Genomic DNA, 19399 nt, shown 5'->3' with positions numbered 1-19399 from the left:
GCATGCCCGCCGCGTGGTCACCGCGTGACCGTGGCGTTGCCATGTGTTCTGGGCGGCCTAGGCATCTCTAGGGGGTTGGGTACTTCCCAGGAAGGTGCTAGGAAGAAAATTACAACATAAGATTTTCATGAGGAGACCGAACTATGCTCAAACATGAATTAGCAGCCAAGTGTTTGATTAGCGATACGGGAAATGCACGTGGCCAATGGGCACGAGTTTTGGCTGAGGATGATCATCTACTAAGAAGACTGTCTTCAAAAAAATTTAGCTCAAAAGGAGGAGCCTAGGTGGTACTTGCTTTGCAAAGTACCACACTGGACAGAAATATGAATGTTGAAGCTGGGCTCAAAATAATGAATGGATTGAGCTGAAATTTGGTGGGGGGTGGTTATTTGGGCATAGGAAAGCACTATGGAAAATTGATACCATTTGGACATGCCAAAGTGGTACTTCCTTCACAATGCTATTCCCTGGACAGAAACTTGGGAAAATTAGCGAGAGAAATTGGATAAATTAAATGAGCTCAAATTTGGTGTAGGTAAGTTACATAGGTATGGTCATGCCCTGATAAATTTTCAGATCATTTGGGTAAGCCTAGCTAGTACTTACTTCACAAAGCTTCTCTTGAGATAAAAACTTTGGAAATTTCCTGAGAAAGATTTACCAGGGAAATGGAGCTGAATATTATCATGTGGCAATGATTTGGGTATGGAAGAGTGCCCAAAAAGTTTGAGGGTAATAGGAGGGATCTGGATAACACTTGCTTTGCAATGTGCCAATCTGGCCATAAAATATAAATGAAACCTGGGCTCACATAGATGATTTGACTGAGCTGCAATTTGGAGGAGGGTGATAATTTGGTCATATGAAGAAACTGTATAAATTTCATGTCATTTGGATATATAAAAATGATACTTCCTTCACAATGCTTCTAGGTGGAAAAAAACTTTGAAAATTTACCGAGGAAGATTTACTGGGCAAATGGAGCTGAATTTTGTCATGAGGTAATGATTTGGATAGGAAAGAGTGCCCAAAATTTTTGAGGGCAATCAAGAATATATAAATAGCACTTCTTTCACAAAGTATTGTTGTGAACATAATAGAAAAATGAATATTGTTGAATTATTTTTTAACTAGGCAAGGAAGGATTTTTACATATTTGACGAAGATATAATGGGCGCTGCTACGCGTCCACCGGCCGATCCGCGCGATATGTCCGCCACCTGGATGGCCGTTCGATGTAGGCGCGCGCAACCGTCCGATCGATCTCCTGGCACGCGGCTCGGTCGCCTCCCCTCCACTCATTAATTCCTGAAACAATGGTCCAGTTGCAGAAACAAAGGCTCTGTCCCGGCCCCGACCGACCTGCGCCCAGTGTGGCGCCGCCCCCAAACCACCGCAAAATCAGGCGCCGCCGGCGTGGGGGACCTCCATGGCGCACCACATCGCGCGCCAGATGGTGGGATCGGACGCAAATCTAGCTTACCGAGGACCGCTTGCAGAACGGACGCGGCCATCTTTGTCAGCTCCAAGCGCCGCCGGGGGGCTTCCGCCGCGGGCTGGATCTTCGACTTGGTTCGCAAATCCCCTGGTGGTGTTTCCTGAAGCTCGATCGAGCAGATCCCATCAACAATCTTCGGTGAGATCCTGTTTCTGAAACACTAGCTCTGTTCCACTCTAAAAAACATGAACACTTGTGTGAAAAAACAGAGGAATGAGCCTCCCAAATTTTAGTTGCACATAAGCCTCCATATTTCTTGAAACATTAACTCTATTCAACATGTCCTACCTGTTTGTATCTATGCACACATGAGACTCAGAAAAATTTAGTTGCATTGGCTTATGCCTCTAGTTTCATTGTTTAGTTGCCACTTGCTCTTAATTTTATGAAACTTGTTAATGCTTCCACTTTCATTGCATTGTGTATGTTTTCATGTTTCTGTTAATGCCCTGCTCCAACTGTGTGATTTGAATGTGGATGTTGCATGTTCATGGGACCCCTTGCACATGTAGAAATTCTGTCGGTTTGATTATGTTGCATGTTTCTGTGTGGTGCCTGAATTTCTGAAACATGATTTTTTTTGCTGATTCCATGGAGAGATGAAAATGACTGTTGCGCAACAACTCTGATGCAGGATCATGGGAATGAAGGGGAAGGGAGCTATGTCCAAGGCAATTTTTCTGTTTGTGGTGGTGAGGATTCAGACGCGTTGTTGTTTGCTGAAGATGCAATCAAAGATGATTCAGATGATGGAGATGTTTCATCACAGCCACTGCCACCCTATGTTGGCATGGTATTTGACACACTTGAGGATGCTCAGAAATTCTGCAATGACTATGCCTTCAAGTTGGGGTTCGGGACACATATATCTTCCTCAAAATTCAGCCAGAAGAGAGGCCAGAAGAAAGAGGATCAAATATTGATCAAGAGGGTCTTTGGGTGTGTGCATGCCAGAAAGCCCGATAAAACGGAAACGAGTAGCACATTGGAGAGCATTGCAACAGGAAAAAGCAACTCCAGTAGGCAGCCTAGTGAAGGAATGGATGTGACAAGAAAACGTCAAAAGAACAGGCTGCTCCGCCATGATTGTAAGGCGCACATGATTGTTGGGCTGAGAGAGGAGAGATGGACAGTGACTTGTTTTGTTGCGGAGCATACACATCCATTGCTGGAACAGCCAGAGCGTGTTAGGTACTACCAGTCGCACCGCAGCATACCTGCCGAGGATTACCAGCTCTTGTTGATGTTGCATGATGTGAACCTATCAAATTCAGATTGCATGGGTGTCCTCGGCAGGGTCCATGGAGGTGACACCAGGATACTCCCATATGTGAAGAGAGATGTTTCGAATGAACGTGCAAAGCTCCGGAGAGGGCTAACATTCCGAGACAGTCGAGTACTTTGAGAGGAGGAAAGCTGAGAATCTAGAGTTTTTCTATGCGAAACAAAAGGATCCTGCAATAAACTCCGTGACTGCCTTGTTTTGGGTTGATGGGAGAACAAGGGCGCTCTACCCGAAATATAAAGATTGTGTGTTCTTCGATACAACCTTCTGCACCAATAGATACAATATGCAATTTGCTCCTATAGTTGGGGTCAACAACCATCTCTAGACCATTGCACTCGGGTGTGCCTTGTTGCCGGATGAAAGTATTGAAACATTTAAGTGGGTCTTCCAACAGTGGATGGTTGCCATGGATAACGAGCATCCCACAAACATCATGACCGACCAGGACAAAGCGATGGCAACAGCTATTGAGGATGTGTTGCCAAACACCTGCCATAGGTGTTGCAAGTTTCATGTGTTTAGCAATGCACGTACCAAGTTGGGGAGGCTGTTGAGAAGAGATGAACCGTTTGCAGATGTGTTCTACACTTGTATCAATCAATCAGAAACCATTGAGGAGTTTGAAGAAACATGGCAACACATGTTGCATTGTTTTGAAGTGGCTGAGAACAAACACCTAAAGAACATGTGGCGAACAAGGCACATGTGGGCTCCAGCGTACTTCAAGAACAAATTCTTCCCGTTCACAAGCACAACGGGCAGGTCTGAGGGGCTTAACTCATATTTCAAGACACTAATTCGTCCGGCTGATTCCGTTTGGAGGTTTGTCCAGCAATACGAAATGTGCCAAGAAACTATGCTTGATCGTGAAGACAATGCTGGATTCACTGGTGAAACAACAGCTCCGCCACTATACTCTCGGTACACACACTTTTGCGCTTTACCAAAAAAAGAAAAAAATTGTTGTTGGGCCAAGTTTCTGTGTGATGTGGTTTGTGACCTATTTCTTGTGATGTTGCAGGTACAACATTGAGCGCCAAGCTGCTGCTTACTACACCCGTAGCGTCTTTGGCAAGTTCCAGAAGCAGGTGATCACGTCTATCGGCTTCGTTATCAACCAAGACGCTGAGTATCGAGGGCAAGGCCTGCTGTTTGAGCTAAAGGCAAGCTCCTGTGAGAACCCAAAACTCTATTATGTGCATATTATGATGGATGAAGGGTTGTTTGAATGTAGTTGCCACTACTTTGAGATGAATGGCCTGATTTGCGCACATATAATAAGGGCAATGGTGCATCTGAATGTTCAAGAAATTCCGCAACAATACTTGTTGGAGAGGTGGTCTGAAGCAGCCACAACAAGCATGGGCAGGACTGGCCGATTGCTGGACTTCGGGCACCCCTCAACGAACACATTGAAATACAACTCCTTGTGTCGAAGGTTGACATGGCTCGCCTCTAATGCATGTTGCAACGATGATGCCTACAAGATATTAGATGAAGCAATAACAGTTCTTGAGCCTGCCATAGCAGCGGCAAAGAGAGGAGCGCTGTCAGGGCAACAAGCAACGCAACAGAGTGAACCCCCAACACCACCCACTGCCGCAACGGGAACATTGAATGACAACCTACCACAGGCTCAAAGCTCAGAGATGCTACAAAACCCAGCTCGTGTCCCTAAGAAAGGTCGGGCAACTGAAAGAGAGAAGAGAAAGAAAACACGGGTAGAGCAGCGAGACGATGAGCAAAAAAAGAAGGCGAAGCAACAAAAGAAGAAGCCGACGGCAACAGTAAAGCCAAGAGCTGGAAAAAGGATTGCCCGCTGCAAGTACTGCCATGAAGAAGGACATAATATTCAGACATGTGGGACGCTAAAAGCTGCAACGGAGGCGGCGGCAGCACCCCCTAAATGCCAGTTCTGCTCTGAGGTTGGACATGCAGTCCCAGCTTGTCAATACATGAGAGCCGTGATGGCAAGTGACCGAAACATTTCCCAAGCAACGCAGCTGAAGCTCTAGAAAGAAAAGATGAGAGAAACAGGGAGGAAAATCCTCCTAAGAAAAAAATGTTTTTCATTTGGGAGAAGATCCCCCATCAGCCAGCTTTGGGTGTTTTGTTTCATCTCCTAAGCAAGATGTGCTTGCTCCCTGTGTTTGAGCTACATTAGTAACTTATTTTTTGCAAAAATGATGATGTACAAGCTATAATTTCAATTTGCAACCTGTGTTATGTTTGCTCCATGTAGTTGCCTAGGTTTCGGACATACAACCTCACTGTTTCTATGCATATACATCCCATATTAATCCATATTGCAGGAAAAAAAGCTTGTGTGGTCTCACAGGTTGGAAAAAAATATGATGTATTCCTGTTACATGAAAACATGATCTTCACAGGAAGGGCACTTTTTCGTTTTGGTTATGTTACATGATGTATTCATGTTACAGGAACATGAGCACTTTTCATTTTGGTGATGTTATAAGATGTATTTATGTTGCAGGGACATGATGTTGTGATGAGAAAATGCCTTCAGTTCATCATTTTTCTAGTGTAAGTAACAAAAAATGTTACGGAGATGACGATCATTATAGCAAATTTCGACATTTTTCTAGTAAAAGATTTCTAAATGCAACAAATGGCTCGAATACAACACCAGTGTGCAGAAAAAAGAACACAATTTCAGGAAAAGGGTAACAACTGCCATTGGAATCATGTCTACATTATATATATGTGTGTGCAAAAACACAAGATCAGTAGTGAAACACCATGTCTCCAGCATACATAAATGAGGGAGAAAGGGGGCATGCCCGAGCATGACACATTCTACTTCCGAAACACTTTAGTTTCGTATACTACTAGAGAGCTCGGTTACAAACATGTCGCACACACATGCACTACAAAAAAAGGTCTAAACTACTAGAGATGTCTTGTTGCGGTTGGCATCAATCTATGAGTTTTTCAGCAAAGCTTGAAGCTCGTCCTCTGAGTTGAGGGTGTTTTGAGGGTGCTTGAAAAGCTTCGCCGCAATGTACTTCCGGACATTGAGCAATGAGTTTGAATCCTGAGCATACACAACAAGAGAAAAAACACATTGTGAGACACTACTAGCAGGGGATGAAAAAAAGGTGGGTAATAACATAAAATTTCAGAAATATATGATAGTAGTTGACTGCTATAATTTATTTACTACTAGTGTTTCATAGGTTGCAAAAGAAGAAAAATAAAAATAAATGAGTCCGAGTCGTACTGTATTGAATGGCTTCATCCCCCTGGCAGTTAAATTCTCCAAGTATAGAATAGCAAAGATGCCACAATCAAATCTGTCATGGAAAAAGGAGGGAGAGGAAACATGAGATCACAACAAAAAGATGAAAATGCTTCCTAAACAGGATGTAAAGTTGCGAAAAGCCACAAATGAATAATATAGAAAAAATAGTACGATGTTGACTGCTGCGGGTAGCTTGGTGGACTGGACATCTGAAATGTGCCAAAATCTTGCTTCCATGGGTTAAATTCTGTGACCAGTTCTTTGAAGTTTGTTATCTGGAAATGTCGAATTGATTAGTACCGCAACATTGATTTGAAAAAACAAAAAAGGGAAAATCGTATAAAAAAGATGTGTTCGACACCATACCAGATTGCAACAAGGCTTCTCAAGGATGCTGACATAGTCAGGGTCTAAGCTCCTGGAGTCAAAGACATTAAACTGTTTTTTCATGAATTTTACAACAACAACTGCCCAATGGTCTCTCTAGACTATGGTGAAGAACAGCTGCAAAAATTAAAAAATGAGATAAATAAAACGGAAACATTGTTGCGCTACAAGGAAAACTTTGCACTACATACGACAGTTGAACGAGAGCTTTACTTGATCAAATTTCACGATGTCATTCTTCTTGCAGACCCTGGTCAAATCTCTAATGCAGGAACTTGTCTTGAATGGACTTGGATCAACACAAAGCTTGGTCTGTATTAAAAACAAAAAATGGTCACAACAAAAAGGTGAAAAGCTAGTAACTATCATGTAAAAATCTACTATGTTGCGGGTGGAAAACTCAAGTGACAAAAAAAGCAAACAAAAAACATGTTAGTTAACTCACAGCAACATGTGGTGAGAACGCAAACTTCCTTGGCTTGGTTGAGTTGTACGTCTTCTCAATGTTGAAACTTTCGATGTAAAGTGACATCACCTCATTGTTCAAATGTGCGCGCTTTTTGAGCCCATTATTGAAATGTTTGAAGGAAATATAGAAACCACCTATCCTGATAAATGCAGGGCTGTTTGTTGCCAAAAGAAACAATATCTCGGTTAGGAGGTGTCGATAAAAATGGATGGATTTTTTTCTCTCAACACACATATAAAAAGTGCAGAATTTATGAGATTTTTTAGGGAATTTTGGGAATGACAGAAATATAGGTTGCTTCACAACCTAGGACAAAAATTGACACATGGACATGACACATAGGCAAAACTGATGAGGTGGCGCCTAGTCATAGCAATTCACCACAATTTACAAGGTTATGACCATCTATATTGGTCGTGATCAGCTAGAAATAAGGCAGCAGACCAGTGCTGTCTGCTTTATGACCATTTCGTGTAAAAAAATTACGACCTTTCTGATCAAAATGGTCGATATAGTTGAGGGTTTGGAGCCCCACGAACGGCTTTTGACCAATTGATCTCAAATGATCGTAGATCTATAACTAATTCTTCCAGGGTCACTGACAAAAGGTTACTAGTTAACATATTTCTTGTAATGAACGGATCCGGATTTGGGCCCAATCCCATTGACTGGTCATGGCAGATTCGAGATCCGTGCCGTCCAACGAGAAGCTCACCCCCCCCCCTTTGGTTGCGGATGGACAAGGACATATCTTCAAGCTCCGTGGCCTGGAGGGTGAGTGCAACCATGGTCCTGTTTGGATCATGAGGTTAGAGTTAGTTTGGGTTAGTTGAAGGCTTAAATAATAACCCAAAAGTATCCAAACAGGGAGGGTTAGAGTGGGTTAGTTTCATCTAACCCAACTATCCCGGTGGAGAGATGCTTATTTGGGTTAGAGTGGGTTAGAAAATAACTCTAACTCTAACTGTGTTAGAGTATCCAAATAGAGCCCATGTTTTTGTTGATGTTTGTGTCGTCCCTGGTGGACTAGCGAGGCTCTTGGAGCTCTTGGTTGTCGCCGCCAACCCACACTCCTGAACGATGTTGGGTGCTAGTGCCACGTCCTCCTAACCCGTGACGGCTTCTGGAGTTCAAGGCGTGAGCAGCTTGTCACGTCATGCAAGCAACATCGACCAAGGCCAGATCCAACCTTCTGTTCTGGTTGTTCGCTTGGTCTTTGACTCCGACGTGAACCAACAGTCCATGTTGTCTTGCCTCCTGTATCGTCCGTTGACCTCTGCCGCAAGAATGTAAAGATATTACAATACGACATCGGGACGTCCGAATGGATAATGGCTGAGCAAGTGACGCCCACCGTCAAAGCCAGTGCCGCCCAACCCCATTCACCCGACTTCGACCCTGAAACGACGACCCGTACGCCGTCTTGGCCGCTGCCCCAAAGATGACAAGACAAGACAAGGGCAAGACGAAGAGGTGACAAACAACGAGAAAAAAAAAACGAACTCTAGTGTGGCATGGATTGGTTTCCGACTCGATCTCAGGAACAGTCGGTCGTTTCAGAATTTCAAACTCGACCGCCATGTCTTGTTCTCGGCCGCCCCCGCTCGCGCTCTCGATCCTCCTCTCCCGCCTCCGCGCCTGCGGCTCCGCCCCGCACGCGCTGCAGTGCCACGCCCTGCTCCTCACCTCCGGCCACCTCGCCGCCTCCCCGCTCCGCCTCTCCAACCTCCTCCTCCTCGCGTTCGCGTCGGCCTCCGCGGCGGCCCACGCCGACGCCGTCTTCGCCCGCCTCCCGGGGGCCGCCTCCGGCCACGCCTTCCCCTGGAACACCCTCATCCGCCTCCACGCCCCCGCGAGCCCCCGCAGGGCCCTCGCCTACTTCGCGCGCATGCGCCGTGGCGCGGTGGACCCCGACGCCTACACCTTCCCCGCCGTGCTCAAGGCGTGCGGCTGCGCGCCCGGCTGCAGGGTCGGGCTGCTGGTGCACGCCGAGGCCGTGAGGAGGGGTCTGGATCGCGACCTGTTCACGCGGAACGCGCTCGTCAGCTTCTACTGCAGGACCGGGGACTGCCGCTCCGGGCGGAGGGTGTTCGACGACGGCGCGCGGGACCTCGTTTCGTGGAACTCCATGGTGGCGGGGTACGTCGGATGCGGCGAGGTGGAGCTGGCGCAGGAGCTGTTCGACGAAATGCCGCATCGGGACGCCTTCTCCTGGGCCGCCATGATTGATGCCTACGGGAAGCGGTCTGGAGGTGTGGACCGTGCGCGTGAGTTGTTTGATCAAATGCCTGAGAGGGATCTGGTGTGCTGGAACTCGATGATCGATGGCTATGCTAGGCAGGGGAGGATGGACGAGGCGAGGATGCTATTCGATGAGATGCCTGAGAGGAATGTGATCTCGTGGAGTATTGTTGTTGACGGGTATGTCAGGTGTGGGGAGCCTTCAGAGGCTTTGGAACTTTTCCGAAGGATGCTGAGGTGCGGTATCAGACCTGATAGGGTCGCTGCAGTTGGGGCTGTCACAGCCTGCGCACAGCTGGGAGCTCTGGAGCAAGGCAGGTGGCTGCACTCTTACTTGGAGAAGAAGAAGATTTTATTCGATATTGTGGTGAAGACAGCTCTGATAGATATGTACATGAAATGTGGGCGCTTGGATCTCGCCGTGTTGATCTTTGAAAGCACGCCTGACAAGACCGTGGTTACTTGGAATGTGATGATTGTTGGACTTGGAACTCATAGCTGCGGACTTGATGCTGTCAAGCTTTTCTGCCAAATGGAGTCTGAAGGAGCACCAATGGATGATCTTAGTGTGCTTGCCGTGCTGACTGCATGCACACATGCTGGGTTGATCTCAGAGGGTTTACAGATATTTCATAGAATGAAGAAGGATTTTGGGATAGATCCCAAGGTTGAACATTATGGTGCATTGGTTGATCTCCTTGGCCGTGCTGGACATTTGGATCAGGCTAGGCATGCCATAGAGACAATGCCCATGGAACCAACTCCAGAATTATGGGGATCTCTGCTTGCTGCCTGCCGAAGTCATAGGTGCGTCGAATTGGCTGAGCTGTCGGTTGAACGCCTAGCAAGTCTTGGAGCTGACGACTCTGGAGTCTATGTTCTTCTGTCCAATATCTATGCGGATGAAGGAATGTGGGATGGTGTCTCGAGGATTAGGAGACTGATGAGTGCTGAAGGGATGAAGAAGGACATTGGAAGGAGTGTGATTGAGGCAGATGGGCAAATACACGAGTTTGTGAATGGCGGCAGTTCACATCCTGATAAGGATGAAATTTACATGATGCTGTGGAATTTATCTAACATGGTAGCATCTGCTTGATTGCTCTGTTGCACCGAAATTGTGTTGAATCCCTTGGTGTGATGCCTGTTAGTTGATTGAACATTCTCGGCATGAAATGCTACATGCTGGATGAAGCTCTTGAAAACTCATTGTCCCAGGGCTTCTTTCTGAAGCTGCTTGTCATGAAAAACATTTGCAAATGTGAGTTTCCAGATAAAACAAAACATAATTGCCACTATTGCCCTTTTTAGTGTCCAAATCCATGTTAGTCCTTCTGAACATTTCCACACTTCATTGGTTTCAGGAAAACAAAGTGTTTGGTTGGAGCTGTGGCTTATTTCCCAGAGGACTTTGGAGATATTAACATGATCGAAAATTGCACCTGGTAGTTAATTACGCTATTGGAAGAGCTACCTCCCAAGTTCTATTGATGATATAGCAGCCAAATGGGTGCTTAGTTACTTGCACACTGGTCCATGCCTTTCTTTGTATTCATTTTACTGGACTTAGTTGCAGACTGACTAAAAGGTTCCGAAACGCAGAGATCTTGAGATCCATGGGGTGGTGGTCCATTTTGCTTTCCTTGACTTACTTGCACGGAGGTAATTAATTTCAACCTTCATAGTTCACTATATAAAACATATTTGTTGAATGGACAAGCTCTATTTGAGCTTGATGTTTTTACCCCTTCTTTCAGCCAGTTTTAATGGGTAAGAAACAGTTCGGGGCTACCAGTTGATGATCATGGAGTTTTAATAACGATTTCAGGCTTGACCACAAGTTTGATCTTAATAAAAAGACTTTGAACCTCTGTTGAGTTGGTCTTTAACATCCTCAGAATGAAGAAAAGTGAAACTCAGGTTGAAGGCTGGCGTCATCGAGATAGTATGCAGCAAGTCCAATTGTCAATGTCGCCAGCTATTTTTGTCTACTTTCTACATTATTATTTTATGTTTGAATGAAAATAGATGGAAATTAATCGTGTGAAATATAGTAGGAATGACCATCTAAGCATAGAAGTGCAAAGAACAACCGTGTTCTCTTTATGAATTCTTTGGCTTCATGTCGAATTCATTGTTTTCCACATTACAAAGCTGTTCTGAATATCCAGTTTCCTGACCAGAGATTCTCTTGGATGGCCATAGGCAAATTTCATAACCTTAGTGATGTCAAAATTGGCTGGCCATTTTTTTTTTGAATGCTGCCGATCTAGAAGCATGCTTTAGCATAAATTAGAATATAAATATATAATACCTGTAACTATGCTGATGAGTACTATAGAGACAGGAAAGAGCTGCAGCCTTCAGGCCTTGATTCGAAGGAGCTGCAACCCATGTGTCATCTATGTTGGGTCGAAAGCATGCATCTCGTGTTATACAAAACAAAACAGCTCGAGATGGATCCTACTGCTTACTTCCATGTGAATATTTTTGCAGGACCACTTCATAGGAGACCTCTTCTTGTTTTCTTAAGAAAAATGCTGACCTGCTTCTACCGCTAGAGAGTAGCACTAGGGCCACTGCGCGGCAGCTTTTTATTCCTCTCACCATACAAACCCTCTTCTGTAATGTCACTCTCAGGATACAACTGGATTGATCTTCTTTTTTCTCATTGTCTTTTTAGGAGATCTACATGCTGGTCCTGAAGCCATTTGAAGCTACAGTAGGAGCAAATGGTAAAGCTGCTACCCTCAGTTCTTCACGTGTAATCGGTCCATGGTCAGCAAAGTGTGATTACTTGCTTTGAGCACTTTCCTACATGCTGCTTTTTCTTGGTTTGGAAATTATTAAGTTCAAACGTAATTGCCGATGTAATGTGTGGGCCAGCATTTACATTAGCCGCCTCTGTCATTAGGCATTATTCTCACTGAATTCCTTTGGTGCATAAGGAATTGTTTTTCAAACAGGCAGAATTAAGGCTTTAAGCACAATACCTGTCAATTCTGAAGACTTCCAATAGTTCTGCTGTATGTTAACTTTCTAAAATTCATGTCTTAACCTCTTTCTATTGGGTGAAACACTATAGATTTTTGTGAGCTCTAGTCTACTGGTCAAATGGACTTATACTAAAGTAAAGACATAAAAACGAGACCAACAGGGACTAGACCGTGTGGCAATTTATTAAGAGGAAACAACCAGGTACAAACCTGTTAGTGATTTGTGTAGAACCGTAGTAATCTATTTGAGCAGAAAAGAATGTTTAAAGAGAGCAATACTTGTCAACGGACAGTAGTGCCTGAACTAGCACCTGTCAGTGTTATTTAAATATACATGAGTTACCCCGGAGTGTCCCGTAGTATAGAGGCATCCTGACCCCTCTCCAGTAAAAGAGCTATTGGTAATAAATATTCACTTTGAGACAAATCTTCAACTGTTCTTTTGTTGAATGCATACAAGGCACCCTGCAGCCTCTCTGCTTGCAAAATAAATGCTCTGCTTGGTACTGGGTTGTTTATTACCTATGCTACAGCTTTTGCGTAAAATGTGGTACATACATGAAACTAGACCTGGTTGGTTAAATTCAACACATGAAGCCTGCTCTGCTGAAGAAATACAGTCTGCACAGAAGTCATCATCTTCTTTCTTTTCTCATTTGTCAATATGAATCTACTGCTCCCTTGTACAGTACAGGTGGTTGTTTTGTTACATGGAAAGAGGGATGGCACAAAACCCACGAGAGCTGAAGATGCCCAGGGTAGAGAAGATACTGTCAACTTCTGGTGGAACATACGAACGTTTACAGCATTTATACACTGCACAGTTGGAGACCGTGTAGAAGATCCAGTCTGAAGTTCTAAGCCTATTCAAGCAGAAGACCACATCGAGGTCTGCTTATAGATTTGATTTCTAGTTGCAATATACTCCCTCCGTCTCAAAATAAGTGTCGCTGATTTAGTACAAAGCTGTGCTAACTTTGTACTAAACCAGCGACACTTATTTTGGGACGGAGGGAGTATTAACAAAGAAACTGGTTATCTGCACAGCCAAGCTGGTCTTCCGATATCAAAATTTCAGACCATTCACTCTCAAAATTACTAGTTCACAAGCTGAACTAGACATCTTACAGTACAAAATGCCCCTCCAGTCTGCTACTAGTTAACCTCTAGTAAAAAAGAAAAAGGAAAAAAGAAGAAGCCTTTTTAACAGAGAAAGAGAATAGAAGGAAAAGAAGAGGAGACTGAAGGAAAACCACTACTCTCTACTAGACATATCATATCATAGAAGCTCCTACTAACCATCAATGATCACCTGTGGCAGACACACTTGTAATGATAGGCACTATTCATGGGGTCATTTGCATCCACCGGGACTTGCTCAGCGGTACACTTGGATTGACAACCCCTGCATTCGTTGTACGTGCATATGGGAGCAATTGAACCAATCAGCATTCTCCTTGCATACTTGGGCGGCTTCTCCTTGTTTAGACCCTGCTGTGAAGCATGTGAACAACATGTTAGTTATTGTTGCTTTCAGATGGCTATGTCATGGGCCCCATTTTCCAAATTAACTTGCATATCCTGCACGGCTGCACCCATGCTCTTTTTGCTCTTGTTCTAAGAACTTCTCGTACTAACTGTAGGAGTAAGGAGGCAAGTTGGCTACTGTATCCTCTTCCTATCAGTCCGCTTACCAAAAACTCCATGGGCAGGTATATAGTATTTCAAGCAAGTTGAAGTTTACAGAATCTTTATGCAAGCATAATTTATCATGTGCTATAGTACCTATAAGAACGGCGCTTAGTACTAACTAGATGGCATATGTACCTTGATGTTCTCTTGCAAGTCCATATGTTCTTCAGGTAATCCCTGGTGAGCATATTGTTCTCCATAGTCTGCACCTGTACAGTAGATTGAAGTGAAACTAGTGAATACATGGTGAACATATGCACACTAAAGAAAGAAAAAGAAAACAAGCCATTCTAATGCAAGAACAAACGAAGAACACAAAGTATTTGCAGTGAAGAAGTGAAACCTGAGATGCTACCATGGCGGCCTTGGTTGCAGAGAGCCTGGCCGATGAGCAAGCAAGAGAGGAGGAAGAAGAGGAGCAGGGAGCTCGAGGTAGTTGTGGGGCTACCACCGGCCATAACCCGCCTTCTCCAAAATGGAGAGATGGATAGGGAACGGGAGGATGGAATGGAGGTGTGCTTGTAATTACAGAAACTGCTTAAGGTCGCAAGTGCTAGAGGCTATATAGATGGCAGACGGGTGCAAGAGCTCTTGTGCGTATGCGTGCGTTGCCTTGTGGCTCCGCTGTTGCCTAGCATATGTAATTATGTGTGCGTATCCTTGTGCCATACCATGCAGACAATGGTGTAGAGAGGGGCGGGGTGGGGTGGGGACTGAGGTGACCACCAACAGGTGGCTCCGCTCTCCCTCATATGCACGCACACACGGGATAACAGAGGCCTCTGAAACTTAGCAACGGGGGACCGTCCTTGCATTGTTTTTGCACCGCATCACCTTTGTCCCTTCTTGCCACACATGTGCCTTCTCTGCACGCATCTTATTTTCTTTATTTATCCCAGTTTTGAACTTAAGTAGTCAAATAATGTGCTTCATTAGCCGTTCTGCTCACCTCTTTTTGTTCCTTCTGTTCTACAGAGGCAGGCCATGGAGGGAAGGGAAGATGGGCCAATTATTTGCGCCAATCATATGCAACATCGAAACGGCGGACACAGTGCGCAAAATCTATGTGGGAATAGTAGTAAACCTAATAATCAGCGAAAGAACATGCTTCAAGGAAAACCCTGAGGGAGAAGAGGAAACTTATGTTCAGTTAAAGGACATGCTTCAAGGAACTAACTACCTAGGATGCCTGGGGTAGTGATGACGGTGAAAGCCAAGGGGAAGCACAGATTTATGGCGTATCATCTCTGAACATGCAGAGGTGTATGTCTGTATGCCAGAGGACCGAGAGGAGGGTGTGGGAACTGGAAAAGCAGCTCGGGTGAAGATGCTTGGATTCTGCATTTCGGAGAGAGCAGCGTGGCGGAGGTGCTTGGATTTCTGCGTTTCTCCCAGCCTAGCTCTTGTTTTCTTCTCTCGCTCTCCTTCAGCACGGCGGCGTGGGCTTGCCACTGGATTCTGGGACAAGCATCCAGAGCCGTACCACGCGCAGTCTGGCGGCCTCTTGCAGCCGCAGAGAGCAATTCTCGGAAGCTCGGGATCTGCGGCGCGTTGGTCATATTGCTTGTGTGCTTCTTCCTTGAGGAAGATGCACTGACTGGCCGTGGACATGGGCAGTGCTCAGCGGTGGTTGCTTTCAGTACCAGAGCGGCTACCACCACCGGGAGAGGCCAATGCTGGCGGTCACGAGACGCCAACTGGGTCAAGATTTTGGTCCAGTCTGAAAAATAGCCAAGTGGGTACTGTTTGTCCAAGTAAGGACATTTTGGCCACTAAGAATCCAGCGTGTAAATTGTTCTTTGCTTCCAAGAACTTACTGGACTAATTTACACTGGCTAAGCATATTTGCAGGGGGGGTCTGCATTCCACCCTGTCGTGCTGAGGGGGACTTCTTGTTTTCAGCCCCACGGATCACAAGGATATGGCGTACTGCACTCCCGACTAGACGACATTCACAAAATCCATATTTTGCCATCACAAGGTACATCCATCCACCAAGGTGTCGGGATACCAGAATTCAAACCCATGTGTACTCGGTAGAGTGTTACACTTTTTAGGCACCTACAACTCAACTGCCCCACAAATAGGCACAAACACAATTTGCTAATAGTATGTCCTATACATTGATACGACTTTTCTATTATTCAACTGTAGTTATTTCTGAGTCGATCTAGGTATAATCACTCTGACATGGGGCAGAAATTATACTATTGGATCTGAACCAGTGGCAAGCTTTATCATGGGGCTGCAAAGGTTTGTGATCTTCTTGATTGATACAGCATCAGATGCGCGGGTTGGGATCCTCTGCAGTTATCAGTGCAGTGCTGCAGATGACACGTGGGGTCGGCTCCACACAACTTTGACTGTAACTGCAGTGTTGTTACAACAAAGATCTGCACCCCAACGCACATACACAACTTGAAGAACTTTTGCTAGTTCCTAGTTTCCTAAAGTTTTCATTATTTTGAAGTCCCAATCATCTCAAATTGCAAGATTTCACTCTTAGAAGGTGTGCCATTTTTTTAGCTTGTAGATAATATGTGGAGGGATTTGAAGAAAGGCCAATTGTAGTGACTTGGGCTAAATTAAGCAACTGGCCAGCAACTGAGAGCCGATGAGAAGGAAGATGGACAAGGGAAATTTCTATTTGGTCGAAGGCGCCCATTGCCCCGGCTATAGGTTTTAGATGGGCCAGCCTACGAAAGCTTCTCACACTGTCACGGTTTTGGTATGCTTCCATTCTGATTTTCTCCATTTTTTGTGTTTTATTGCCATTTTCTTTACTTTCTTACCTTTTCCAATTGATGAATAAAGTTCTATTTTTTGTGAAAACTTCCAAACTTCATGATTTTTTAGATTTGTGAGTTTTTTTTCAAATTCATGAACATTTATTGATCGTTTTTAAATTTTGCAAAGTTTTTTTTTTCAAATTTGTGGAATTTGTTTCAAACCCACATTTTTTTAAAATCATGATTTTTAAAAATTAATGATCATTTTTTAAATCATGTTTTTAACTATAAGAAAATGGTAGCTGTTGTTCTGCACCAGTGAGCCAGAAAAAAACAACCTAGAGACACAAAATTGCTTTGCAAGAGCCACAGTTGTGCCTCTTTGAAAAAGGAAAAAGAAAGTCAAAAAAGTGCTTTCTGCTCGGTTTTCTTCATCTGGTTTTTTTGTGAAAAAAGTTCATGGAAATCTATCAACATGGGTTCTAGTTTCGAAGATCTTGACGTGAGGAATTCAAAGATAAAAACGGTTTGAAATTTGACACACGGTTTAAGAGATAAAATATTTTGAATAAACGAGTCTACGAAAAAAGAAAACTCTTAGATTGCGACAAGTGGGCACCTCTTGCGGCGGCGAAATCACTAGTTAAACGATACTTCACATCTCCACCTCTCTCACCACTACATCTCATCTGCAGCCGGGTGGTTTGGCTCTCCACCCCAGTTCATACTCGGTGACGGTGAGCATGGGAACATATTGATGAGTGGGCTCTTTGGTCATTTTTTTTTGCAAAAAACATCCGATCTATTCGTCTTCAATCATGACAGTATAACGAACACCAGAAATAATAAAAATTGCATCCAGATTCATAGACCACCTAGCGACGACTACAAGCATTGAAGCGAGCCGAAGGCGCGCCGCCGTCATCGCCCATTCATCACCGGAGTTGGGCAAAACTTGTTGTAGTAGACAGTCGGTTGGTCATCTTAACGCCTTGCTAGTTAACGACCATCACCCCATGCCTGCTCTTTGCAACGTCTGTCATTTGCCACATCAATACCTGGGTCAAGGGGCATTTAGTGTTCTTTTGTCAAAGATAACATTGCATTTGGTGCATCTTGCTAATAAAACGTAAAGTGGTGGTTTTTTGTTATTGATGTCACAATTGTGATGGTTTTGTGGATTTCACTCTTCACAAGGGGCATTCCTTAACTAGTGATATCGCTATATATAACTTTCTAAATTTTGTTTACATTTTGCGAAGACTCTTGCAGGCACCTCTGACCTATGATCGTTTGTAGTGTTGACCCAAATGTTTAGAAATGTTTTTTTGGAATATTTTTTAAAGTTTCATAGAACTTATTGGCATTATTAATCGATGACCAAAAAAATCTAACATATAGAGAAAGACGCGGGAAATAAGTTTTATTTCTGCCACATAGTTGTGGACACACAGCAACATGACTTAGGAAAAGCGGAAGAGGATACAAAGGTAGTAGCATGCATGGCCAACACAAAGCATGCACGCACATCAGATCAACCTACGTACGTACACTCCTACGAACGAGTGAAAGTTGGTAGCAAGCTGTTGGTAGTGGGTGACTAGCAGGAGGCCGGCCCGTAGCCGCACTTGGCGGGGATCTGCATGGCGCGGTTGGCGTCGATGTCCTTGGGCAGGAAGCCCTTGTACTTGCAGAGGCACTTGAAGTTGGCGCCGCGCACCGCGCCGCAGCACGCGCCGCTGGGGCTGGCCTCGTTGCTGCCCACCGAGCAGTAGGACCTGCAGTTGTTCAGCATGCTCCCCGTGTCCACGTTGCACACATGAATCCCGGCCGCGCCCGACGCCGCCGCCACGACCAGCAGCGCCACCAGCGCTGCGGCGACGCTGGCGCTGCTCGTCGTCACCTTCCTCCCGGCCATGGCCATGGCTAGCTAGCTGCCGGATCGATCAACTGGGGGATCAGCTGCGCTTGATGTGTGCGTGCGTGGGGGGCAGTTGATTGTCTGGGTGTGTGTCACGTTTGGGCGATGGCTAGGGCTTATATAGCGTGGGGGTAGCGTGGCCCGCGACGACGTGCGTTTGGCCGCGTCGCTCATGTAATTTCCTAGAAGATGGTGCCAATGGAGAGACGAGTAATTCTTTGTTTTTTCGTGTTTGAGAAGTAGGAGTAGTAGTGTGCATATGATTGTCTGAACAGGGGACTGGCATGAGACCATTGACTGTGAAAGCGGTGTAAGAATTAGTAGAGGAGAAAGAGGCGGCAGACAGCAGCCACTCCTGGTTGGACAAGTGCTCCACTAGCTAGTGACACTTGAAGAAGACTGAGACCGCTACCTAATCAACCAACTTTTGGAGGAATACTATTTCGAGGTTCTCGTAATGTCTCGAATCAAGAGCCGTGTTGAACAATATTTCTACAAAAGTTAGGTTGACTGACGTGGTGGAGGTCTTTTGTCCCGGGAAGAACCAAAGTGACGATGGGAGAGATTCATGAAGGTGAGGTAATGCCATAGACGTTGACCAGTACCGGAGCAAACCGAGGAACAAACGAGGAAAGAGAGCAAAAGAGAAGAACCATCGGTGTTTCTTTAGGAAAAAGGACAGGTGCAAGTTTGAAAAATATCAAATTTGAATCAAAAGTTTCGTCTGTGTAACAAGATAGCAATTACCTCCCAATCTCATTATCCACATAAGCTCAAATTTGTATTTTTAAATGAAATCAAATAACAGTTTATAAACTAGCTATTAGTTTACTAATTCGAGAATTACACAAATAATATCTCCTATGCGTTGCAGCCGGTGTTGGGCGTGCGACTGTATGTGAGGCTAGTCATA

The 19399-nt window shown here is 44.8% G+C and overlaps 3 protein-coding genes and 1 pseudogene across 6 annotated transcripts; 2 read left to right on the top strand and 2 right to left on the bottom strand.

The window, feature by feature from the left end:
- Positions 1 to 2129: 2129 nt before the first annotated feature.
- On the top strand, positions 2130 to 4804 carry LOC125547109 (protein FAR1-RELATED SEQUENCE 9-like; annotated as a pseudogene).
- Positions 4805 to 8382: 3578 nt separating this feature from the next.
- LOC125545701 (pentatricopeptide repeat-containing protein At5g66520) lies at positions 8383 to 16353 on the top strand. Of its 3 annotated transcripts, XM_048709731.2 has the most exons (8): positions 8383 to 10409; positions 10513 to 10593; positions 10751 to 10810; positions 11832 to 11883; positions 12834 to 13033; positions 13788 to 13856; positions 14812 to 15590; positions 15688 to 16353. In XM_048709731.2, the coding sequence occupies exon 1, from the start codon at positions 8487 to 8489 to the stop codon at positions 10245 to 10247; it is 1761 nt and encodes a 586-aa protein (XP_048565688.1). In that variant the 5' UTR covers positions 8383 to 8486; the 3' UTR covers positions 10248 to 10409; positions 10513 to 10593; positions 10751 to 10810; positions 11832 to 11883; positions 12834 to 13033; positions 13788 to 13856; positions 14812 to 15590; positions 15688 to 16353. The 3 variants fall into 3 exon arrangements, with proteins under 3 accessions (XP_048565688.1, XP_048565687.1, XP_048565686.1); XM_048709730.2 differs by having other exon boundaries at positions 10751 to 11883; XM_048709729.2 differs by lacking the exons at positions 11832 to 11883; positions 12834 to 13033; positions 13788 to 13856; positions 14812 to 15590; positions 15688 to 16353 and having other exon boundaries at positions 10513 to 10751.
- On the bottom strand, positions 13166 to 14486 carry LOC125545702 (uncharacterized). Of its 2 annotated transcripts, none has more exons than XM_048709733.2 (3): positions 14180 to 14486; positions 13972 to 14045; positions 13166 to 13635 (listed from the first exon to the last, which is right to left on the bottom strand). In XM_048709733.2, the coding sequence occupies exons 1-3, from the start codon at positions 14292 to 14294 to the stop codon at positions 13453 to 13455; spliced, it is 372 nt and encodes a 123-aa protein (XP_048565690.2). In that variant the 5' UTR covers positions 14295 to 14486; the 3' UTR covers positions 13166 to 13452. The 2 variants fall into 2 exon arrangements, with proteins under 2 accessions (XP_048565690.2, XP_048565689.2); XM_048709732.2 differs by having other exon boundaries at positions 13171 to 13638; positions 14180 to 14476.
- A 1618-nt stretch (positions 16354 to 17971) lies between the features above and the next one.
- Positions 17972 to 18592, bottom strand: LOC125548989 (uncharacterized). Its single transcript, XM_048712491.2, has one exon. It carries the CDS (start codon positions 18487 to 18489, stop codon positions 18166 to 18168), a length of 324 nt encoding a protein of 107 aa, XP_048568448.1. The 5' UTR covers positions 18490 to 18592; the 3' UTR covers positions 17972 to 18165.
- Positions 18593 to 19399: the final 807 nt, after the last annotated feature.

The sequence above is a fragment of the Triticum urartu genome, chromosome 3A (genome assembly GCF_056163025.1).
Source record: "Triticum urartu cultivar PI428250 chromosome 3A, HENAU_Tu73, whole genome shotgun sequence".
NCBI classification, from domain to species: Eukaryota; Viridiplantae; Streptophyta; class Magnoliopsida; order Poales; family Poaceae; genus Triticum; species Triticum urartu.
Note: the sequence above shows the minus strand (reverse complement) of the source record. Positions and strands in the feature narration are given on the sequence as shown.

Coding starts and splice junctions, on each gene's coding strand:
- LOC125545701 (XM_048709731.2), top strand. CDS start 8,487: ATGTCTTGTTCTCGGCCGCCCCCGCTCGCGCTCTCGATCCTCCTCTCC.
- LOC125545702 (XM_048709732.2), bottom strand. CDS start 14,294: ATGGCCGGTGGTAGCCCCACAACTACCTCGAGCTCCCTGCTCCTCTTC. Junction 14,046..14,179: donor CCGCCATGGTAGCATCTCAG/GTTTCACTTCTT, acceptor TCTACTGTACAG/GTGCAGACTATGGAGAACAA. Junction 13,639..13,971: donor ACTTGCAAGAGAACATCAAG/GTACATATGCCA, acceptor CATGCTTCACAG/CAGGGTCTAAACAAGGAGAA.
- LOC125548989 (XM_048712491.2), bottom strand. CDS start 18,489: ATGGCCATGGCCGGGAGGAAGGTGACGACGAGCAGCGCCAGCGTCGCC.